Below are 21,957 nucleotides of genomic sequence, written 5' to 3'. Positions count from 1 at the left end.
TAGAGTGCTTTAGGTGTTGTTGATTCAGAAACATAACAAAGAGGATTGAAAATGAAGATTGAAGTATTTAAATTTTGAACTCAATAAAAAAACAATCTCTATCTGTATTCTCTTAAGACAACGTTCTCTAAAGAAAAAATTTTTACAACGCAATAATTCTTCTCTTTTTAGAAATAAAAACTCAAGCTGGTCTGGGACATGGGTCACCTTCTGCCTTCTCACACTTTGTGTGTTGCCAGTGTCAATTTCTCATCAACTGCGAGAAAATTAATCTACCACCCGCATGTTTAACACGAGCCAAGGTCACTCAGTTGTACATCACCAAAACCAAAACTAATATAGAAAATAATTTCTATCAATTTTAATGTGGTAATTTTTTTATTTTTTGAGAAAACATGAAAAATAAGATTTCTGATTTAAAAGAATAAAAAATACAAATCAAAGATGAGATTTTTAATTAAAAAAAAAAAACACAAATCAGAAGGTAATATTTTTAATTTAAGAAAAATGATAATCACAAATCAAAAGATGAAACTTCTGATTTAAAAGAATAAAAAATTAATAAACACCTATCGAAAGGTGAAATTTGTGGACACCCTAATATATTGTTTAGATATAAAATGGAAGATGAGTGAAAAGAAAATGAAAGAAAAAAAATAGAAAAAAAGTGAATTTTTTTATGTATTATTTAAATAAAGAGAAAATAAATAAAAAAATAGAAAAAAAAATTTTGTTTGAATGAAAAAAAATTATACTAGAATAAAATAACATTAATACATTTAAGTAATTTTTTCAACAAAAAAATCATCCAAGTTAAAAGTTAACAAGATTTTAATATATTATCTTTATTAATAATTAATATTTTTTTTAAAATATCCTTCTCTATTATTGGCTAGACACTGTTTTTGATTTTTGAAAGAGAATGAAATGGGAAATTTTTATTTCTTTGTTAAACAAAGGATAAATCTGTAATTTTATTCTTATTAGCTCCTTTCCCATTAGTTTTCAGCCCACGGTCGAAGAGAAACGTTTTAAATGGATTCCAGATCACTTTTTTCTTTTTCTCTTAATTTTCTATGGATATTCATACAATAAAAAATTTAATTTTTCATCCAATTTTTTTTTGTTTTCTTTCTCCTCATATTCCTTTGAACCAATCAATGTGTAAGTCAGACGTCCAATTTCTAGTGACAAGCAATTTCTTACTTCTTCTATAAAATATGAAATACACACTCTTTCTCCAACGTATAAGCACTTCACCTTTTCTCATATACAATATTAAAATTAATTTGTGTCCAATTCAAGACTTATTAATTACTCTACCAAAATGATGTACCCCATTAAATCAAACTTGTTCCCAATTGCGCTTGTCTAATTTGGATGTATGTGAAAGTGAATTATTATCCAAAACCAACTCAACCACCTAAACTCCAAGTCAAGAAAACCAGCTAGCCTCTCTTCTCTATATATATTTTGTTTGCAACCAATTTGGAATAACATTATCAACAAATCATCAAACACAAAACATGGGTGGTACCACAAATTACACAGATTATATAAAGCACTTTATTTTGGTACATGGGGCTTGCCATGGTGCTTGGTGTTGGTACAAGATCAAGCCACTTCTAGAATCTTCAGGCCACAAGGTCACAGTTCTTGACCTTGCTGCCTCTGGAACCAACTTGAAGAAGATCGAAGATGTTGATACTTTTTCTCAGTACTCTGAGCCTTTGTTGGAAGTTTTGGAGTCACTTCCCCCAAATGAAAAGGTGGTTCTTGTGGGACATAGTCTTGGAGGGCTCAATATTGCCCTTGCCATGGAAAAATTCCCCACGAAGGTCGCAGTTGGTGTTTTCTTGACAGCTTTTGTGCCGGACACTCAACACAAACCATCCTATGTCTTGGAAAAGGTACAAGTAAAACTTCTTTTAACCTTTATTTTTTAGAAAAGGACAAATAGGTCCCTAACCTTTTATCTCGCAGATATTTTCATCACCATTAAAAAATAATTTTAAGTCTCTGACCTTCACAAAACTCGGACGGATCAATTGCTCGGTCAATGAAAAATGCTTGTCACGCGTACGCGTCGTGTGGAAAACTTCCCTCTCACGTGTACGCGTAGGTCATGCGTACGTGTCGCCATGAATTTAACAATACCTCATTTCTTTATGAATTCTCCACTTTGCATGTTTTTTTTTTCATTACTTTCAAGTCATTCTTGCCTTCAAAACTTTAAATCATTCAAACAAACATATCAAGATATCGAATAGTAAAAAAATAAGAATGATACAGCCTCTACATCATTAAAGAAAGTTACAATGATGAAACTGTTAGTAACATTTTTTGTAGGTTTTTTTTTTCATTTTATTTTTTATTTTTTGCATCATCATAGCCTTGCATATGTCAAAATGTTAATTTAGTATTCTTTTACATAGTACTCTTATTGCAGTACTCTCAATAATCTTATTCTTAATATTATTTTAGAATTCAACGTTTATGATTATATTATTATCTATGATTAATTTTTTATTTAATTTATCTTTTTTAATGAGATCATAATTTATATTATAAAAAAATTACACTAAAATATAGTACACGAAAATTACAATTATAAAAGAGAGTACTAAAAATATTTATCTTGACAATGATAGAAATAAATTCAAAAGTTTTTATGATATTTTTATATAGATATTTTTAATACTTTTAATATTCTTTTTTAGTATGCTATAATTTTACTATTATTATTCTATACAAAAAAATAATAAGTAAAAAATATATATAAACAAAGAAAACTAAACCTACGTTTGATGCTTCAAAGTTCAAACGCTAAGCTAAACACACCCTAAATTGCTAAATTTAATTTACTTTTCTATCATTCGATGCCTTAATATGTTTGTTTGAGTGATTTAAAGTTTTGAAAGTAAGAATGACTTGAAAGAAATGAAAAAAAAACATACAAATTGGAGAATTCATGAAAAAAATGAGGTATTGTTAAATTCATGGCGACGCGCAATGGCGGAACTTGAAACAAAATTTTGGGGGGGCAGATAGAAAATAATTGTTAAAATATTTTTTATATGGACCCCATTTAAGATAAGCTCGTCTAATCTCATCTCTTTGGTTTGGGTTCAGATGTAACTTTTTGAACTTTTGAAGGTTATATCACTTTCTTCGTGATTCATTAAAGTAGAAGAACTATCTACAAGTGTTGATATTATAAAAGTTATATGTTCTCCTTCTTAAATATTAGCATTCCTCTTAAAAGTTGTATCAATTCTTTGATTTTTTATTATTATTTTATATAAAAATTTGAATATATATCCTGTAAAATATGTAAAGAAGAAGTTAGAAGGATAAATATTAAAATTTATAATATTTATTAAATTTTTTTATCAATTTATACAAATACAATAATATTAATACTTATTGAATATTTTATTATTTTTTATCATATAAAAAATTAAATTAAAATAATAAAATATAAAATAATATTAAATTAAATAAATAAAAAATATCTAATTTTTTATATTTGAATTTAAAGATAGAGAGAGTGTTGTTTATTGAACTTATTAGATACTTTAAGTCATAGTAAAGTATTTAAGTCAATTGAACTATTTTTTATCTTTTGAAAAAGTACTACTAAATTTTTTATAAAAAGTTTGGGGGCCATGGTCCCCTTGTCTGAACTAAGCTCCGCCACTGGCGACGCGTACGCGTATGTCGCGTACACGTGACAAGCATTTTCCGTTGACCGAGGGACTGATCCGTCTGAGTTTTGTGAAGGTCAGGGACTTAAAAGTATTTTCTAATGGTTAAGGACAAAAATGTTCGCGAAACAAAATATCAGGATCTATTTGTCTTTTTTTCTTTATTTTTTTATGAATAAAAAAAAATGAAACAGAAAAATAAAACTAATTCTTAAGAACCAAAATCATTCATGATAGCTGAAACTATAGAACTATCATGTATCAAGGCATACTACTAAACGCAACTTTTTTTAATTATATTTTTATTTTTTTTAAAGTTATCCACAATCTTTATAAATATGACAAAAAATTAAAAAATATTAATATAACAAATAAGAATTGAGGATAATTTTAAAAAAGATAAGAAAAATATAATTGAAAAAAATATTATTATCAATTTAAGAGTGATATTATCATTTTTCAGTAAAATTATGTCAGAATCTGATTGTGCAGTGTTTTTTTTTTTTTTTTTGTAATCTCTATTAGTTGTCTTACTTTTATATTTAAATTTTTAAAATGATTTCAATTTTAAATACCAAATTCTATTTGTTGTTAAATATATCATATAGCCATTTTGGAAGGTTGTCATGGCAATTTGGACATTTAATGTAAGGCATCTATTTAAATAAAAATGTTAAAATTATAAAAAATTTTGTGTTAAAAGTATAATTTATTTGTTTAATCACACTTTAAAAAAAATAATATTTTTATAACATTAAAATTAAATTTTATAATTTATCATCTAATAATAAAAAAAATATCTTCACATAAAAATAATTATAAAATCTTTTTAATAGTATCCACCTTAATATAACATGATCCTTAATTTTTACAATAATGTTGGATGAATATTTTTTTTATAATTATTATGTAATTAATGTTTAAAAGGTTTCCATATTTACCTTATAGCGATATATTGTTTGGTCACTAACACTAACTATAAAAAGCTCTTAATACTCTGTTATATATTAATTGTATTTAAAAAATTGTTTACATAACATTATTGTGGTTGTACATTTAATTGTAGATTTAATTATAATAAAGACCTTAAATAATATCAAAAGAAAACTACGAACTTATTTGGCTGTATAAGCATCACATCATATAGATTACAATTTACACGTGATGATTTGATTTTACGCACATTTCTTCACAATTTTGTCCTATACAATTTTTGTTTAAGTAATGTTTTAATTCTTAGTCATGGGATTGAATTTTAATTTTATTCTTAATGTTTAAATATTTTATTTTTATTTTAAATATTTTATTTTATTTTATTTTACTTTTTAATTAAAATTAAAATTATTTTTATAAAAATATTTTTATATTGTTTATTATTTTTTTATTTTCAAATTATTATAATTACTTAGAAGAAAATTATAATAAAAAATTTTTTAGAAAAATTATTTTAATTTAAACTAAAATAAAATAATATATTTAGAATACTTTTTCTTAAACAAATTAAAGACAAAATTAAAATTTAGTAGAAAGACTAAAATAATAGGTTAATTTTATGGTATTTATGAATTGTTGCTTAACTTTTGTTTAATTTATTTTTTATAATAAGTTTTAATTTTTTTAAATTATTTATTTTTATATTTTTTTAAATTAAATATTAATTTTTAATATTTTTAGAAAAATAAACACCACCTCTTAAATACTGTAGCATTCACCAAAATAATATTTTATTTTTATATATATAATTTCTGGTCCTATACATCTATTTTAAAGTACAGATCACGTTGAAAATAATTCTGTTCCAAACAGTATTGTGAGGGGACACCACCGTCTGAATGGTTGGACACGGCATTCTCAGAGTGTGGAAATAAAACGTCAATGTTGTTTGGGCCCAACTTCTTATCCAGCAAGGTCTACCAACACTCCTCCACTGAGGTAAATGTCACCAATCAACAAAAAATTATTAGTGCGCTCCAAATTTTATATATTTTTTGTCATTAAAGTATCTTATCTTTAACCATGCATTTATACGGGTAACTATAATAATTTTATAATAAATAAAATATTTAATATTATAAATTATAGATATTATATATATGATATAAATCCTATACATAGTATTATAAATTCAAAAAATTAATTAAAATTGATTAAATATCATTGCTGGATAAACAATTTTGTTTTGAGATATTTATTAGTTGTATATACTTAAATGCAAGTTTGTTTAACCTAAACTAATTCAGCGATAATTAGTGGAAATATGAGTGGATTTGGAAATAGGAAAATTTGAGTGGAAATATTGAGCCACACTAATTTAGGGATAATCAAGCAAACATTAATTATCATTAGGTATAAACATTTAGATATCAAAAAGACGAACAAATGTTATAAGTTTAAGTTCTTTTATATACAAGTGTCGGGGGTTCGAATCCCGCCTTGTGCATGCAGCAACCCATTGGCCAGCGGCAAACCCTTAAATGGAGCTCAGTACCGCGACGGATTAGTCCTTGACCTGCCGGGTTGGGGGATACCGTGGGAAACCAAAAAAAATATATATCTATCAAGAATGTTATAGGATCATCAACATTTATTATTTTTTATTATTAGTTAGACATTAATATTTAAAAGTATAGGATAAAATACGTTGTTAAATAATTACTAGCTTAAAAAATTAAAATTAATGATTAAAAATAATAAATTTTGATAATCATCTAATATCTTTTTCTTTCTATATATATATATATATAAAAAATTATTTTTACATATATTTTATATCACATTATTTTCTCTTAAAAAATATTATTTACAAACTAAAAATTTATTTATTAAATTAATTATTATATATTTATGTATAAATATATATGTTATTTAATTTATTTTTAATATATATTTTATAATATACTTTTTATAAATGATTGATTTAGTAGTTAATTTTTATTTATACGTAACAATATTGGTTTTTTCCATAAAATATGTGTGTAAGTGCAATAATTGTATAAATGTCCAAACAACACCTAAAAACAAAAGTTTATACGGCATTATTTACCGCATTATGGTATAAAAGTAAAACTATAAAAGGGAATTGTGATCTCTCTTGCTTGCTTTATTACAACCACCCTTTTATGAGTTTGTCTCGATTTACCAATAATATCTCGAATGTCGACAAATGACTAGATTTCCTCCTTTACAAGAGCAATCCCAATAGATTATTCTTTGATATCATTTTTTACATTTACAGATTAAAAATTAAAATTTATATTAAATATAATATTTGAAATAAAATTGATATTAATAAAAAAAAAGACGGTATCACTCTAAAAAAAGACTAATCAAATATTGTCATTATACAATTCATTACATCAAATAATCCAAAACTACATAAAATTTAAATTGAATTAAGATCAAGTATTGAAATGACAAATTTTAGCCAAAAAATTATAATTCAAATAACATGGTCTTTCTATATTCACTCAAGAAATTGCGAATTCGAGTCTCTATCTTCGGTAAAAAAAAATGACAGATTTTATATTAAATTTTAAATAAATTTTTATGATATATAATCCTATAAATATTTATGTGATATTTTATAAAAGCCAAAATAAAATTGAACTAAAATTAAATATTAGAAATATTCTAAACTTCAAAATCGTAATAATAGTAAGGCCAATTTTTATTTGATATTTAATTTTTACTAACTTATTTTTATAATAAATTTTAAGTATTTAAAAGTTATTATTTTTTATATTTTTAAATTAAATATTTATGTTTAATATTTTTTATATTTAATCATTAATTGTTAAGCATCATAGCAAACTAACACCTAATAATAATTGGATTTTTGCAGGATCTTGAATTGATAAAGTGTATGATAAGGCCATCGTCCCTATTCATAGAAGACTTATCACAAGAAAAGAACTTCTCTAAAGAGGGATATGGATCTGTTCCTCATGCTTTTGTTGTTTGCACTGAGGACCTTGCGATTCCATTGGAATATCAGCGATGGATGATCCAAAACGCTAGGATTAATGACGTCATGGAGATCAACGGCGCAGATCATATGGTTATGCTTTGCAAGCCCAAAGAACTTAGTGATTGTCTCCAACAGATTGCTGCTAAATACAAATAATTTGAGAGAATTTTCAATTTGGTTGTTAAGATTTTGTGTTGAAAACTTTTTTCCTTGCTGTTTTATTTTTAGGACATTGCTATACGGTATTATAGTGAAGTGTCCAAAATAGGATATTACATGGTTTATTGGTAAAGTATCATGTGATGGTATCAATATTGATCTCTTAGACGGTTAATGTTGTAAGTGTGAGGTGTATAAAATTAGTCCCATATTGAATAAAGTAAGGAAGAGTGATAAATTTATAATATGAGAAATCCATTAAATTACTATTTTAAGATTTTGAGTTAGATGTGGTGTCTTCTCATCTTATGTTATTTTAATTAATTCCTTCCCAAAATTTGTTCGGTGGTTTAACACAGACTAACTAAAAAATATTTTTAATTAGAGGTGATTATGTGGTAATTAAAGGTTGATATTTTTAAAGATTTGGAAGAACACCTCTATAGAGATTGTGTTCCTCCACGTTTTGCTACTCTAGAAAATCAAAAGAATGACATGGAATCTACTTGTTATAAACAATGGTTGCAGGATGATTTTAATCTACAATCATGGCTTTTGACATCAATTGATATAGGCTTTAAAAACAAGATGGTAGGAAGCTCATTCAATCATGAAATTCGGAACAAAATTTAAGATTGCTTTTCTCAATTTACTAAATATAGTGTCATCAAGATCATCAAGAAGCATAGTTATCAGCTTCAGATCATGTCTCTGAAATCAAAGAAATCACGAATTCTTTGGTAGCATTAGGCTCTTCCGTAACAGTTGAAGAACGTTGATCTCTCCTTAAAAGATTAAATAAAGACCACCAAAATAATTTTAATATGTGGTTGGTTTGATCATTTTTTATAGTCAAAATATTTACTTTCTAATTAAAGATACAACATATTATTTAATATTTTTTGTCCTATATATTAACCCCCAAATATTCTTTTGAAGCTCAGTCATTGCCTACATCATTGGAGTCATGAGACCAACATAGTTTTTACTACATAGACACTACAAATATTTTTTTTTAAAGACGTTTAGATGTGTCTTATAATATTATTGGACATTTTTATTAAACTGATTAATAATTGTACAAGATGTCTCTGGTACGGGTTGAGAGATGGATCGAGAACTTGCGGGTTGAGGCAGATGCCGGATCACTTGCCTGGAGCAATGGGGGGTGGTACCTGCAAAGACACTCCGACGCTCAAGTCAGAATGGATCTAAGAGGTAGAAGGTGTGAGGAATGAATGAATACCTGGAGGGACCTGGGTCCTCTATTTATAGGTGATGGTGAACATCTTATCTTATCTTATTTGGCTAAGATAAGGGAGACGTTTGAATTCGAAAGTTGGTTAGGAGCTCTAGTGGGCTGGTTCCGGGCCTTCTGGAAGGGCGAAGGGGGTCGGACCCTGGTAACCGGGTTCGGAGACCGTTCTGGGTGTAGGATCCGTGGGCCGGATCCGTAACAGTTGCCCCCGGAGCGAGAGAGTGAGGATGCTCGGTCTCATCGCTGGAGAAACATTTTCCTCGCCATTGTGGTTTGGCAAGGAGATCGTTGTTTGGTTTTTCCAATCGAGGTCGAGGATTTGGGGAGTTCCTAGCCATTTCATGGTCAGGCCAGGAGCGCGTTGTTTGGGCGTCTCATCACATGCCGGGTTTGATGACCGTTCCGAAGAAGGGCCCGGAGATCGGGTCTGGAACAGTTGCCTCCGGAGCATGAGAGTATGCTTTCTTGGTCTCAATGCTAAGTCATTGGAGAGTCCGATTCTCTGTAGTTCGGGAGACTGTGAGGGGCCTGAAAAAGGCGTGACGTCATCATGCACCAATTGGTAGGATGTTGGTCAGTATGGCTTTCCGCGAGTTGGAAGACCGTCAGCTCATGCTTGTTTTGTGTGGCCTTTTTTGGGCCGTTATTGTGAACTTATTTTAGGCCTCTTGGTGGGCCGATTTCAAGACTTTGTTTATTTAGCTTATTTGGATTCCCGTTTTGTTGGCTTTGCGGGTGATCGATTCACGAGTCACTATTTTTGTTATTTGGATATCCGTTTTGTTATTTGGATATCCGTTTTATTGGCCTCGGGTGATCGATTCCCGGGTAGCCGTTTACTTATTTGGATATCCGTTTTATTATTTGGATATCCGTTTTATTGGCTTCGGGGTGATCGATTCCCGGGTAGCCGTTTACTTATTTGGATATCTGTTTTATTATTTGGATATCCGTTTTATTGGCTTCGGGGTGATCGATTCCCGGGTAGCCGTTTGCTTATTTGGATATCCGTTTTATTATTTGGATATCCGTTTTATTGGCTTCGGGGTGATCGATTCCAGGGTAGCCATTTACTTATTTGGATATCCGGTTTATTATTTGGATATCCGTTTTGTTGACCTCAGGGTGATCGATTCCCGGGTAGCCGTTTACTTATTTGGATATCCGTTTTATTATTTGGATATCCCTTTTGTTGGCCTCGGGGTGATCGATTCCCGGGTAGCCGTTTACTTATTTGGATATCTATTTTGTTGGCCTCGGAGTGATCGATCCCCGAGCCGCTATTTTTGTTATTTGGATACCCGTTTTGTTATTTGGATATCCATTTTATTGGCTTCGGGGTGATCGATTCCCGGGTAGCCGTTTACTTATTTGGATATCCGTTTTATTATTTGGATATCCGTTTTATTGGGAGTGGGTAGACCGATGTTGTTTGTCATAAGACAAGGTCTCCTGGTCCGAAGTCTCGTCGTACCGTGCTGCCATTGTACCTTAGGCTTATTCTCTATTTTAAGACTAGCTCACGTAGGTGTGCTATACTCCTGACCTTGTCTGCAAGGCCCTACTTTGCTTCTTTGTCGTTTCCTCCCATGGTTCTGCGTGGATTTTGGTGTGCATCGAGATCGGAAAGGAAGATTCTTGCTGCGTCTCGGGATCTCTTGCGTAGGGCTAGGCTGATGTTGTCGTATTCTACCGTGGTTTCCCGGTCTCCGTGGATGGTTCCGACGGAGCCATCTTCTTCCGTGAACTTCATTAGAAGGTATTTGGTAAAGATGACGGCGGAGAGGTCGTTGATTGTTTTCCTTCTGAGGATGACGTTATAAGCGATGGAGTTCTTGAGGACCACGAACTCGGACAGGATTGTCTTCCTCTGGCTTCCCGTCCCTATGGTAAGGGGAAGAATGATGGAACCGTCTAGCTTGAGGAAGTTGTCTCCGAGTCCCGTGACACCGTTGCGGTGTGTTTGGAGATTTTAGTTGCGGAGCCGGAGCTTGTCGAAGGCACCTCGGAAGAGGATGTTGGAGTCTGCGCCGGTGTCCACCAGTATTCTCCGAACTAGTCCTGTTCCGATTCTCGCCGAGATGACAAAAGGTGCGTCTTCGGCCGAGGTGCTGTGCTGCAATCCTCGGGCAAGAAAGTTATCGTTTTGTCGGCTGTGGTAGCTGGGGCTTGATCTCTGACGGCCAAGACTTTGAGGTCATTTTTTAGTGTTGATCTTGACTTGCTTGACACATCCTTGCCCGTGATGACATTTACTACTATGGCCGGGTCGTCTTCTGGACTTTCCCTGGGAGGTTATTTTTGTGTTCTCAGGTTGCGTCCTTTCCTCTCAGGCGACCTGTCTTTTTCCGCGCGTTTTGGTTCTCTGATGATTTTGGCGAACTCTGGGGGTTTGCCGTCTCTTATAGCTTGTTTGAGGGCGTCTTTAAGGTCGAAACAGTCTTGTGTCCTGTACCCGTAACCTCGGTGGTAGTTGCAGTAAAGGGTCTTGTTGCTGCCCGTTCTTTCTCTGAGTTGTCGGGCTTTCGGGATAATACCCCGATCCGCTATCTGGTGGTATATCTCGGTAATCGAGGCTGTCAGGGGGTGTAGTTCGAGAATTTCCCGATCCTGGGTGGTCGGTTTGTGTTGGTTTGTTTGGGTTGGTCTCTTTGACTTTCTCTGGGCATCGGATTATGGCGGGGAATCAGGTTGCCGTGTGGGGTGTTGCCGTGTTGCCGTTTATTGGTGGCGACGACCTGGCTGACCTCCTCGTCGTTTATGTAGTCTCTGGCGACGTTTTGGATCTCGTGCATGGTCCATACTGGCTTGGTGGTGAGGTGTTTGCGGAAGTCTTCGTTCATGAGCCCGTTGGTTAAATAGAGGCTTGCGACGGAATCCGTGAGTCCATCAATCGTTAGGCATTCATCGTTGAAGCGGTCCAGGTATTTTTGTGTGGATTCGTCTTGTTTCTGTGTGACCCCTAATAAGCTGATGGGGTGTTTAGCTTTGGTGATTCTGGTGGTGAATTGGGCCATGAACTTCCGTGAGATATTGTGAAGCCAGTTATGGATCCGTTGGGGAGGGCGTTGAACCATTTGATCGCAGGGCCAGCTAAGGTTATTGAGAAGGCCTTACACTGGATCATGTTGGCGGCTCCTTCCAGGTTCATCCTGGCCTCGAAGGCCGTTAGGTGTTCCCGGGGATCGTTGGTCCTGTCCTATTTCATGTCAATGGGCTTGTTGAAGTCCTTCAGGAGTTTGGCTCTCAAGGATTTTTCTGTGAATGGGATGGCTTCCATTATCACGTGCATGTTTCCTGCTCGTTTGGCCTCCCGATGGTGCCGTCGGTCGTCTTTTCCGCGTCGGTGTTTCGGGTCTAGGGAAACGCTGCGATCGTGCTGTTTGCAGTGTTGTTGCTCAGGGGGCCTGGTGTTCCTGGTATCGCGATGAGATTAGGTCCTGGAGGTCGCTTGGCTTGTATGCTCCGGGTGGTACCGTTCTTTGGGTGTGACTCGGCCTTTGAGGTTTTGCACCCTGAGGCACAACTCTTGGATTATCTGGACCGCCTTCTCTCCCAGGCCATCGGGTGGTCGGGCTTCAGTGGAAGGACGATTGTCCTCTCTTGGTTGTTGCTGGGTTGGGGTTGGTTGGCGATGTGCCGCGTTTATTATCCTCCCATGGGTGGGAGGAGTGTTATCTTGGAGTTCGGGAGTTGGGCTTTGTGGGTTTGAGTTGGGGTGTCGGGTTGAGGATTGCTCCTCGAGGTTCTCCGTCATGCCGCCACGATTTGGCTGTCCCCCGTATCTGTGCAAGAACCTTGAGAACTTTCTTGATCTATTGGCTCCTGAGAGGTCTGAGCTTGGCCACGGTGGTAGCATTTAAGGAGGTCGTTCATGATGTCATGGCGACAGAGTTGTCACAGGTGAGGCGGCGGATGACAGAGGTTTGGAACCTAGTGTTGAAAGAGGTGACCTCGTGGGTTTGGAGGAAGAGCTTGAAGAGTTCAAAAGAAGAAGCAACCTCGGTGGGCATGGAGCCAAAGTAGAGGGAGAAGATGGGGCCATGGCACTTGGAGAGACGGATGAGGGAGTGGTGAATGAGAGGGTCCAAGAGGTGGAGGTGTCCCACTAAAGGGAGGTGAGACTTTGGGCTCAGAGGATTTGGAATTTCACCGTTGGAGTAGGGCGAGGGTGCATAAAGAGTGTTATCAGTAAGAAGGTAATTGCAAGTAACATTGTTCCTTTGGGATTTCGCCGTTGGAATAGGGCGAAGGTGTGTTATCGCTGCAAAGGTGATGTAAGTTAAGGAAACATTATTCCTTTGGGATTTCGCCGTTGGAGTAGGACGAAAGGGTGCATAAACATGCAAAGGTGATGCAAGTTAAGGAAACATTATTCCTTTGGGATTTCGCCGTTGGAGTAGGGCGAAGGTGTGTTATCCCTGCAAAGGTGATGCAAGTTAAGGAAACATTATTCCTTTGGGATTTCGCCGTTGGAGTAGGGCGAAAGGGTGCATAAACCTGCAAAGGTGATGCAAGTTAAGGAAACATTATTCCTTTGGGATTTCGCCGTTGGAGTAGGGCGAAAGGATGCATAAACATGCAAAGGTGATGCAAGTTAAGGAAACATTATTCCTTTTTGCTCTCAGTTACACGCAAGAAATCTGAGTTTGATGATTGCTCTTCTGGGTTATCTGTCATGCCGCCACAACGTTGCAAAGTCCCCACAGACGGCGCCAATGTACAAGATGTCTCTGGTACGGGTTGAGAGATGGATCGAGAACTTGCGGGTTGAGGCAGATGCCGGATCACTTGCCTGGAGCAATGGGGGTGGTACCTGCAAAGACACTCCGACGCTCAAGTCAGAATGGATCTAAGAGGTAGAAGGTGTGAGGAATGAATGAATACCTGGAGGGACCTGGGTCCTCTATTTATAGGTGATGGTGAATATCTTATCTTATCTTATTTGGCTAAGATAAGGGAGACGTTTGAATTATCTTATCTTATCTTATCTTATTTGGCTAAGATAAGGGAGACGTTTGAATTCGAAAGTTGGTTAGGAGCTCTAGTAGGCTGGTTCCGGGCCTTCTGGAAGGGCGAAGGGGGTCGGACCCTGGTAACCGGGTTCGGAGACCGTTCTGGGTGTAGGATCCGTGGGCCGGATCCGTAACAATAATTTATTTTTTAATACACCAGAATAAAATCAGTTTATTATAGCAACAATAATAAACTTAATTGTTCGCACTATAATTATTAGACCCGATTTGATCCGACTGATTCACACAATCTAAATCGAATCATATTTAAATTTTTTGATAAAAAGATAAATATATCCCTGATTTTTGTTTTAAGAAAAAACAAAAAAAAACATCATGATCCAGTGGGGTATGTAAATTGGTCAATTCGACCGGATCTTATAACAATTGGGTTTATTGTTTATTCTAATTTGTTAAGAAATTAAAAAATAACCAATTTATTAATACGTCCAATAATAATATGACACATAAGTATTTTTATAAAAAGACATTTTAATGTTTTACACGTTTTTATAGGAACATCCTTCTTTTACTATATACTAGTGTATGTTCCCGTGTCTTGCACAGGATGATACATAAAATTATATATAAAAAATTTATTAAAAAATTAAATGAAAATTATATATAGTAATTATCATTAAAAATAATTAGTATTTGTTTCAATCAATTTGGATTGGTTGAATAGTCATCTCATTTGTTCGTTCAAACAAATATTTAGAGTTTGAATCTCGCTTTGTCTGTATAACAATTCATTGGTTAACAGCAAATTCTTAATAAATAGAGCATCAATATGTGGTGGATTAGTTCTCGACTTGTCGAGTTAGGAAATCCGTAGAAAAAAATTATATTTGTCTTTAAAATAGATTAATTTCTCATTAATAAAAATACTTATAGACTTTTGTCTTTGTTGAAATTTACCTGAAATAATTTTATTTGTTGGTATCGTATTCATTTTTGAAGTCAAAACAATATGATCAACATTATTAGTTGTTGAAACTTCACATTTTATGAAATAATTTTTAAATTTTTTAATTTATAAACTTATGTCATTACAAAAGTTATTAGATAGATTAATATTTCTTGGTAAGATGATGTACCGAAACACCATCCACTACAAAAATAATCACTTTTAGCGGCCATTTATTTTGCTTTTAGCGGCAATAAAAATAGCCGCTAATACATTTACCGGCAATTTGACATTAGCCGTCTTATGCTTCGTCGCTAAAAGGTTTTAGTAGCCATTATAACATTTGCCGGTAAAGACTATTTTAATGGCCGCAAAAAGTATATAACTTTTAGCGGCCATTTTCTTGGCAATTTATATGGCTACTAAAAATAATTCAAAGATTGCAACATTGTTCACTTTTAGTTGCCATTACTATTGCCGCTAAAATCCATGTTACCGGCAATTTATATGGCCGCTAAAAAAATTCTAAAATTATAATATTATTCACTTTTAGCTGCCATTACTATTGCCGCTAAAATCTTAAAGACTTTTTTTTTAATTATACTCACTTTATTAGAACTAACAACCTATAATTTTTTTATAATAATAATAATAATAATAATAATAATAATAATAATAATAATGATAATGATAATGATAATTTGTATTTGAATTTTGATCAAGAAAATTTAAAACAAGCTTTCTATTAAAATGCTCTTTTTAACAAACTAGAGTATTAAAAACAGTATTTATCAATACATAATAGAGGTTTCTTCGTCATTTTATTGACTTTTAATACATTTTGCAAAAAAAAAAAAAAAAGCCAAAATATGCTAATTTTTCTAGGCTAACAGTGCAACAAAGCCACCAACTATGAGTCCCACAGCAGTTATAGTGATGCCAATTCCTATAACACCATCTGCATATATAACATTGAAATTTCAGTTCAGTTAATGTTCCAATACTTATTTTAAAATTCATAAAACTATAAATACCATCCAAATATAAATTAAATTTGAAAAACAAGTCATACAATGTCAAAAGAAATATATATATATATATATATATATATATATATATAGGCAGAGGGCGCACACTCAAAACTGAAGCAATGATTGAATTATATCTGAGTGAAGTAAACTAATAGTTAGATCTACTCGACTTTCAAAAGTGAAAACAGTAAACATTCTCTTGAGTATAGTAAGTATATCAACAGCTCTCGAAAACAGGGTAGCACTAGAGAAATTGAATGAAATCCACTCATACAAAAACACACTAAAACATGCACTCTTAAACCAAAACTAAGTCACGTATCAATAAAATATAAAACCAAGCTTCACACCCAAATATAAACAGTGATAAAAAAAGCATCCTGTCCAAACTTCATCAATTCGCACCTACTACATAACATTTAACGCATGGAAATCCTTAGAAAATGTGATACTTATTCTCAACAACATATCCACTTCAAATGGATAACTATGAAGATCTTCCTTGCATCAAACGAACTCATGTTCGGTAAAATACAACATATGTTTGCTAGGAACTAATATTATAAGTAAGCTACTGTTTTAACTAGGAAGTAATCAATTAAGCTATGTTTTAAAAATTAAAAAATCATTGACCCCTTTTTTAATATTGGGCCTAAGTTTAATATACATGGTGACTTACAAACCCATAATGGATGCGGAAAATCAAGCTTAGATTATCCATTCAACTCAATTTGTTAAATATAGAATTCACTGATTAATGGAAGTCCAAACCCAAAAAGTAATAAGACAATCAAATAGTACATTATATATAGTCGAAAATTAATTTTACTCACCTTATATTTTTTTAAAAAAAAGTCACAACACCAAATCACATGATTAGGACAAAAGTAAAGGTTCCAATTGGCTCATTAATTCTCAAGCTTACTTCTTATTTTATAGAAAATAAAAACTCAATAGAAACTTATTTAATTTTTATTTATCGTATTAAGGATCATTATCACTAAATATGAACATTATTAAAAGAGATTTGTTTGAAAAATAGTTAAACAAAGAGACTAAATTAGCTTGCTTGGTGAGACAACCAACTAACCTTGTTCAGGGACCGCACACCACTTGTGTTTTCTTTTTTGGTTCGGAAATGGCAGCTAACTAACTTTGTAGGCTGTGGTTGAGATGTTGAGATGTTGTTTATTATTCTGTGACAATTACAACTAAATTAAAAGAAAACAAATACCAAAAAAGAAAACAAATACCATTAACAAATAGCTTCTTAAAGACATAAGGTATCTTCTTTTTGCCACGAATAACATTAACAAATTAAAAGATACATATATTCAACCAGGATAATCCCAAGAAGTGGAAAATGCACAAAGCTCTGTGAAGAAAGTTTACCAAATAACCATATGGATAATACAAGATATCAAAATGAGAGGTTCTACATTGTTATTTTTAGTACTGACAATGCTATATATGCAAGAACACAATTTATAAAAATTAGACATGCACCCATTACAAAAGTAGTGCTTATCACAAACTCTACTAATTGAACGGAATCTCATTAGTATTAATTCCAGCCTCACCAATGTTTGGCAGCGTGTCAATAGTCTCCAAGACTGTGAGACTATTTAATTCATATATGTATATGCCTTGTCTTGTAAAATGAGAACGAGTCTGCAATGAAAAGAAACAGAAGTGAGATGGGAGTATTCTTCACAAGGAAAGAATTATGCTTATTGGCCCATTCATTATCTAGTACGAATGGTGCTCTTACCATTCCAATTATCTAATATAGTAAATTAGTAATTGGAAAAAATGGAATCATTTTATTTGATGATTGATGTGCAGTTCATACATATACACACGCCAAAGGATAGGAGTGCAACTATTAAGTATAGCTACTATACAGTGACATACAAAATTGCAAAATACACAAGAAACAAAAACAGTGTGATAGTGAATATTGAGAAAATGGCATGATGGTGTAATCAAATATTCATAAAATAGATCAGAGTCCAAGCAACTTCACTAGTACCCAACTTCATTGAAAACCACCGCCAGCCATCTTTGATGAGCACTCCATACCCAAGAATTGTCCAATAACATTTTAGCAACAGTAAATCATGAGCGCACACAAAACAAATCATCACAAAATAGGAGAAAAGTTGGAAAAGTTGAGATTTTTAGCTTTCTGTATTCATACAAACAGCAAGTATTGAAGTTAGAAAGTTTAATTCCCAAAGAGCAACAGAAGTGATTGAATTAAACAAACAGAGGCGTTTTGGGAAAAGAAGATAGCAGTAAGAATACACAAAACGATTCCTAGTCAATGCATAAGAATAAATATATATAAACTATAAAACAGCAGTAAGAGAAAGCTTGAAAACAACAAGGGAGCAGTTTCTATTTTTCTAAGGTAGAGACAGAGAAAGGAAAGAAAGAGGGGTATTCCAATAAACATAAATAATAGTGTTGTAATAGGGAAAATGACATGACAAGAACAAGTAGTTTACAAAACAAGTGGGTAAATAGCTACAAAATTATAACAAAAAAATAAAAATGAACCACGCCTTCCAATAAAATAGCAAAATAAAACCCTCAACCATTAGCAGTTTCCAGAAAATGGGACCATGCTCCCACTTCCACCATAACAGAAAACCAACCCAACATCTTCATAACAGTACCTCGGATGAAAGCGAACAACTCTAAACCCAAAATTTAAGGAAACAAAAGCCTAGAACCTAAGATCTTAGTTTACGCGACAATGACAAAAATTAAATTAAAAACAAAGAAAAAAACACAGTTCTTAAGTTCAAGACTAAATTAAAAATAAAGACTAAAACCTGAATCTGGCTTTGGAGTTGACCCAGCTTGAATTCCTGGTAACCAAACCAAATTAGAATGACATATTACAGGACAGTCACTTGAACAAAACCCATTTCTAGATGTTCAGACTTCAGATCCCCTGTTTCTATGAGACAGTCACTTGAACAAAACCCATTTGATCCCAAACGATTGTCTAATTTTAGTTACATACATAAATTTGAAAAATAATAACAAATCAAAGGCACATAAATCAGGCATCATCCAAATTCCAGATTCCTTTATCATCTCACATCTTAAATTGAAAATAAAAATAAACCAAACACAGTTCATTTGACTACACATAGCTTCAGTTGCACGATAACATTAATAGCAGAAAACTAAATTCAAAGTTTAAGAACTGGAACCACAAGATCTAAATCAGTGAAAATAATGAGTAACGCAAACGCGAAGATCTGACTTAGAAGAGAATGAAATGAAGGAGTTGTAAGAGAGAGCACAGTAAATCGAATGAGTCAACTCGGCGATACCTGAAGGAGCAGATCGGAGCTGCAAGAAGGATCTGAGTCAGAGCGAGTTCGTGAGCCCTAAATCGAAAATGAGAGAGAAAGATAGAAAGCTATAGGCATGAGCCTTTCTCTTCTCTGAACAACATAGAAAGGGATAGAAGGATCTGAGTCAAAGAGCACAGTTGCTTGATCTGAACTGTAGCAGCGATGGCGGCAGCGACCGCTACGGTGAGCTTGGCGGTGAGGTTAGGCTCTCTTCTCTAACACGTCTTTCTTTGGTTTTTCTGAATCCTTTATTTGAGTCATTTCTTTAGTTTAGATACAAGATTATTTTACTAAAACTAATACTAGCCATAATTTTATGGCCACTAAAAATATTTTATTAAAAAAGTAATGATAGTAATAATAATAATTGTTATTACACTATAATTTTAATAAGAATAATACTGGTCATAATTTTATAGCCACTAAAATTTTTTTACCAAAAAATATTTTAATGATAATAATATTAGTCATAGAATATATTAGTGGCAATAAAGATAATTACCGCAATAAGATATAGTAACAACGACAAATATATAATTGCCACAAAAGCATAACTTAAATAAAAAAAATAATAGCTATTATATTATTGTCGCTAAAAGTTTGTCGCTAAAACTAATTATTCTTGTAGTGATCGTTAAGTATTAATAAGTGTGAAGAAAAACCAATAACAACTTTTGTTATTCAATATATAATTTATTCTATTGAAAAATAAATTAATATTTCTTGAACTGGTAAATACATTTCTTTCTAATTTCTTATACTATTTTATTTGACAATATTTACCGTTAAAAATAGCAAATAATCATACTATCCTACAATATATATGATGTACAAATAATTTCTTATCTTAAAATTAATTATAGTTAGTGAGATAAAATTTAAAATATTTTTATTTTTTTACTCAAATCTAAATTTAAATTTAGAATTGATTAACAACTCATCCTTTTTTAATTTCAATAACAAAAATAAAATTGGTTAGATACAAAATATTCAGCATTTAATAATTTAAATCATTTAAATTTTAGTTACCCAAAGTTGGGTTAAAAATTAATTATAAACTTAATAATTGATAATATATATTATATTAGTACGTAAATAATAATATCTAATGTATTAATTATTATTTTTTTTGACAGGACTAATGTATAATCTATTGAGAACTGATTTATTATCCAAAAATTTTTTCACAAACTTTGTAATATGTGAAAATAATGATCTTATTTTTTAATTATTTAAAAAATTATTCATAATTTTTTAATTATGTAATTAACTTAATTAATAAACTTTATTATTGCTTTTATACTAAAAAGTATCAATTTATACTATTTACATATTTAAATTAGGATAAATTAGTAATTTCATATTCGCGTGTATTTAATAGGTTTCATGGGGCAGGTACTTATGTCCGTGTTCCCATTAGGGGTGGCAAACGAAAAAGTCCACCCTACCCCGCCCAAAGCGTGCCATCTGACGGATTGGACCGTCCCGTCTTACCTAGTGAGACGGTACTAAATTCCTCCCCCACCCCGCCTAACGGTAGGCTGGCGGGTTGACGGACCAAACCCGCCAAATCTCTCTTTTTTTTTCTTTTATAAACCATTAAATATTAAAAAATATATATAATTTCACAGTCATTTCAATAAATTTATAATTTCTAAAGATATAAAAAGATTATAATTTCTAAATTTACAAACATTAAAGTTTTAATAATTATAAAAATATAATAAATATAATTATAAATCAAATTTTTTAAAACAAAATAATAAAACTAACATTGTCCAAAGTAAAACAAATATTGTCCAAAATATATAATTAAACATCTTCAAATTTATAATCAATCAAACATAAAATATAATCGAAAATATAATTTAGAATATCTTCAATTATCATTTTTATCCTTTTGTAGATCAATAACATTATTGAAATTTGTAAAAAAATGGCTCTGACAAAAAATGCTTGGCTCGGCAGGGAAGCCTGCCCCTCCTCGCCCCACCGAAACCCGCCAAAATCCATTTTTAAATTTGGCGGTCTCAACTTTTCAGTCCACCCCCACCCTTTTTGGCGGATTACGTACGCAGGCTGACCCGACGGGTTTCATCCCGGTTGCCATCCCCTAGTCCCCATCTAACCTTAAATCACGAGTAATTCTGTTTTTGTGATCATCCCTATTGATAGCATTCGTTGGCTCGTGACGTGGAGTTATTTCAGCCACTCGGTAAATTCTTAGATAATCAAAATCTAGGATATATGATATATTCCTTTTTATAAAGTCACATGTATCCTTGTTATAATAATATTAATAGGAGATAAATGGATAAACACTAAGTTATTGTTTGGATATAAGATAGAAAATAAGAGGAAAGAAAATAAAAAGAAAGAAATGAGAGGAAAGAAAAATGAATGAAAAGAAAATAGAAGAAAATTTTTCTTTTACTTGGATGGAAGAAAAATTAAGAAAAGAGAAAGTTATAATGGAGTAAAATTACATTAATATTTTTATATATTATATATAAATTATAATTTAAAGAGTAACTCAGTA

At 32.3% G+C, this 21,957-nt stretch overlaps 1 protein-coding gene across 1 annotated transcript; it reads left to right on the top strand.

Annotated features, from left to right (window-relative positions):
* The first annotated feature begins 1,125 nt into the window (after positions 1-1,125).
* LOC107626305 (salicylic acid-binding protein 2) lies at positions 1,126-8,120 on the top strand. Its single transcript, XM_016329160.3, has 3 exons — positions 1,126-1,910; positions 5,514-5,639; positions 7,549-8,120. Exons 1-3 carry the CDS (start codon positions 1,527-1,529, stop codon positions 7,828-7,830), a joined length of 792 nt encoding a protein of 263 aa, XP_016184646.1. The 5' UTR covers positions 1,126-1,526; the 3' UTR covers positions 7,831-8,120.
* Positions 8,121-21,957: the final 13,837 nt, after the last annotated feature.

The sequence above is a fragment of the Arachis ipaensis genome, chromosome B1 (genome assembly GCF_059453495.1).
Source record: "Arachis ipaensis isolate K30076 ecotype BB chromosome B1, ASM5945349v1, whole genome shotgun sequence".
Taxonomy (NCBI): Eukaryota; Viridiplantae; Streptophyta; class Magnoliopsida; order Fabales; family Fabaceae; genus Arachis; species Arachis ipaensis.
Note: the sequence above shows the minus strand (reverse complement) of the source record. Positions and strands in the feature narration are given on the sequence as shown.

Bases quoted from the DNA above. Each gene is read 5' to 3' on its own strand.
- LOC107626305 (XM_016329160.3), top strand. From the start codon at position 1,527: ATGGGTGGTACCACAAATTACACAGATTATATAAAGCACTTTATTTTG. The intron at 1,911-5,513 runs GTACAAGTAAAA...TGTTCCAAACAG, and splicing joins CATCCTATGTCTTGGAAAAG to TATTGTGAGGGGACACCACC. The intron at 5,640-7,548 runs GTAAATGTCACC...GGATTTTTGCAG, and splicing joins ACCAACACTCCTCCACTGAG to GATCTTGAATTGATAAAGTG.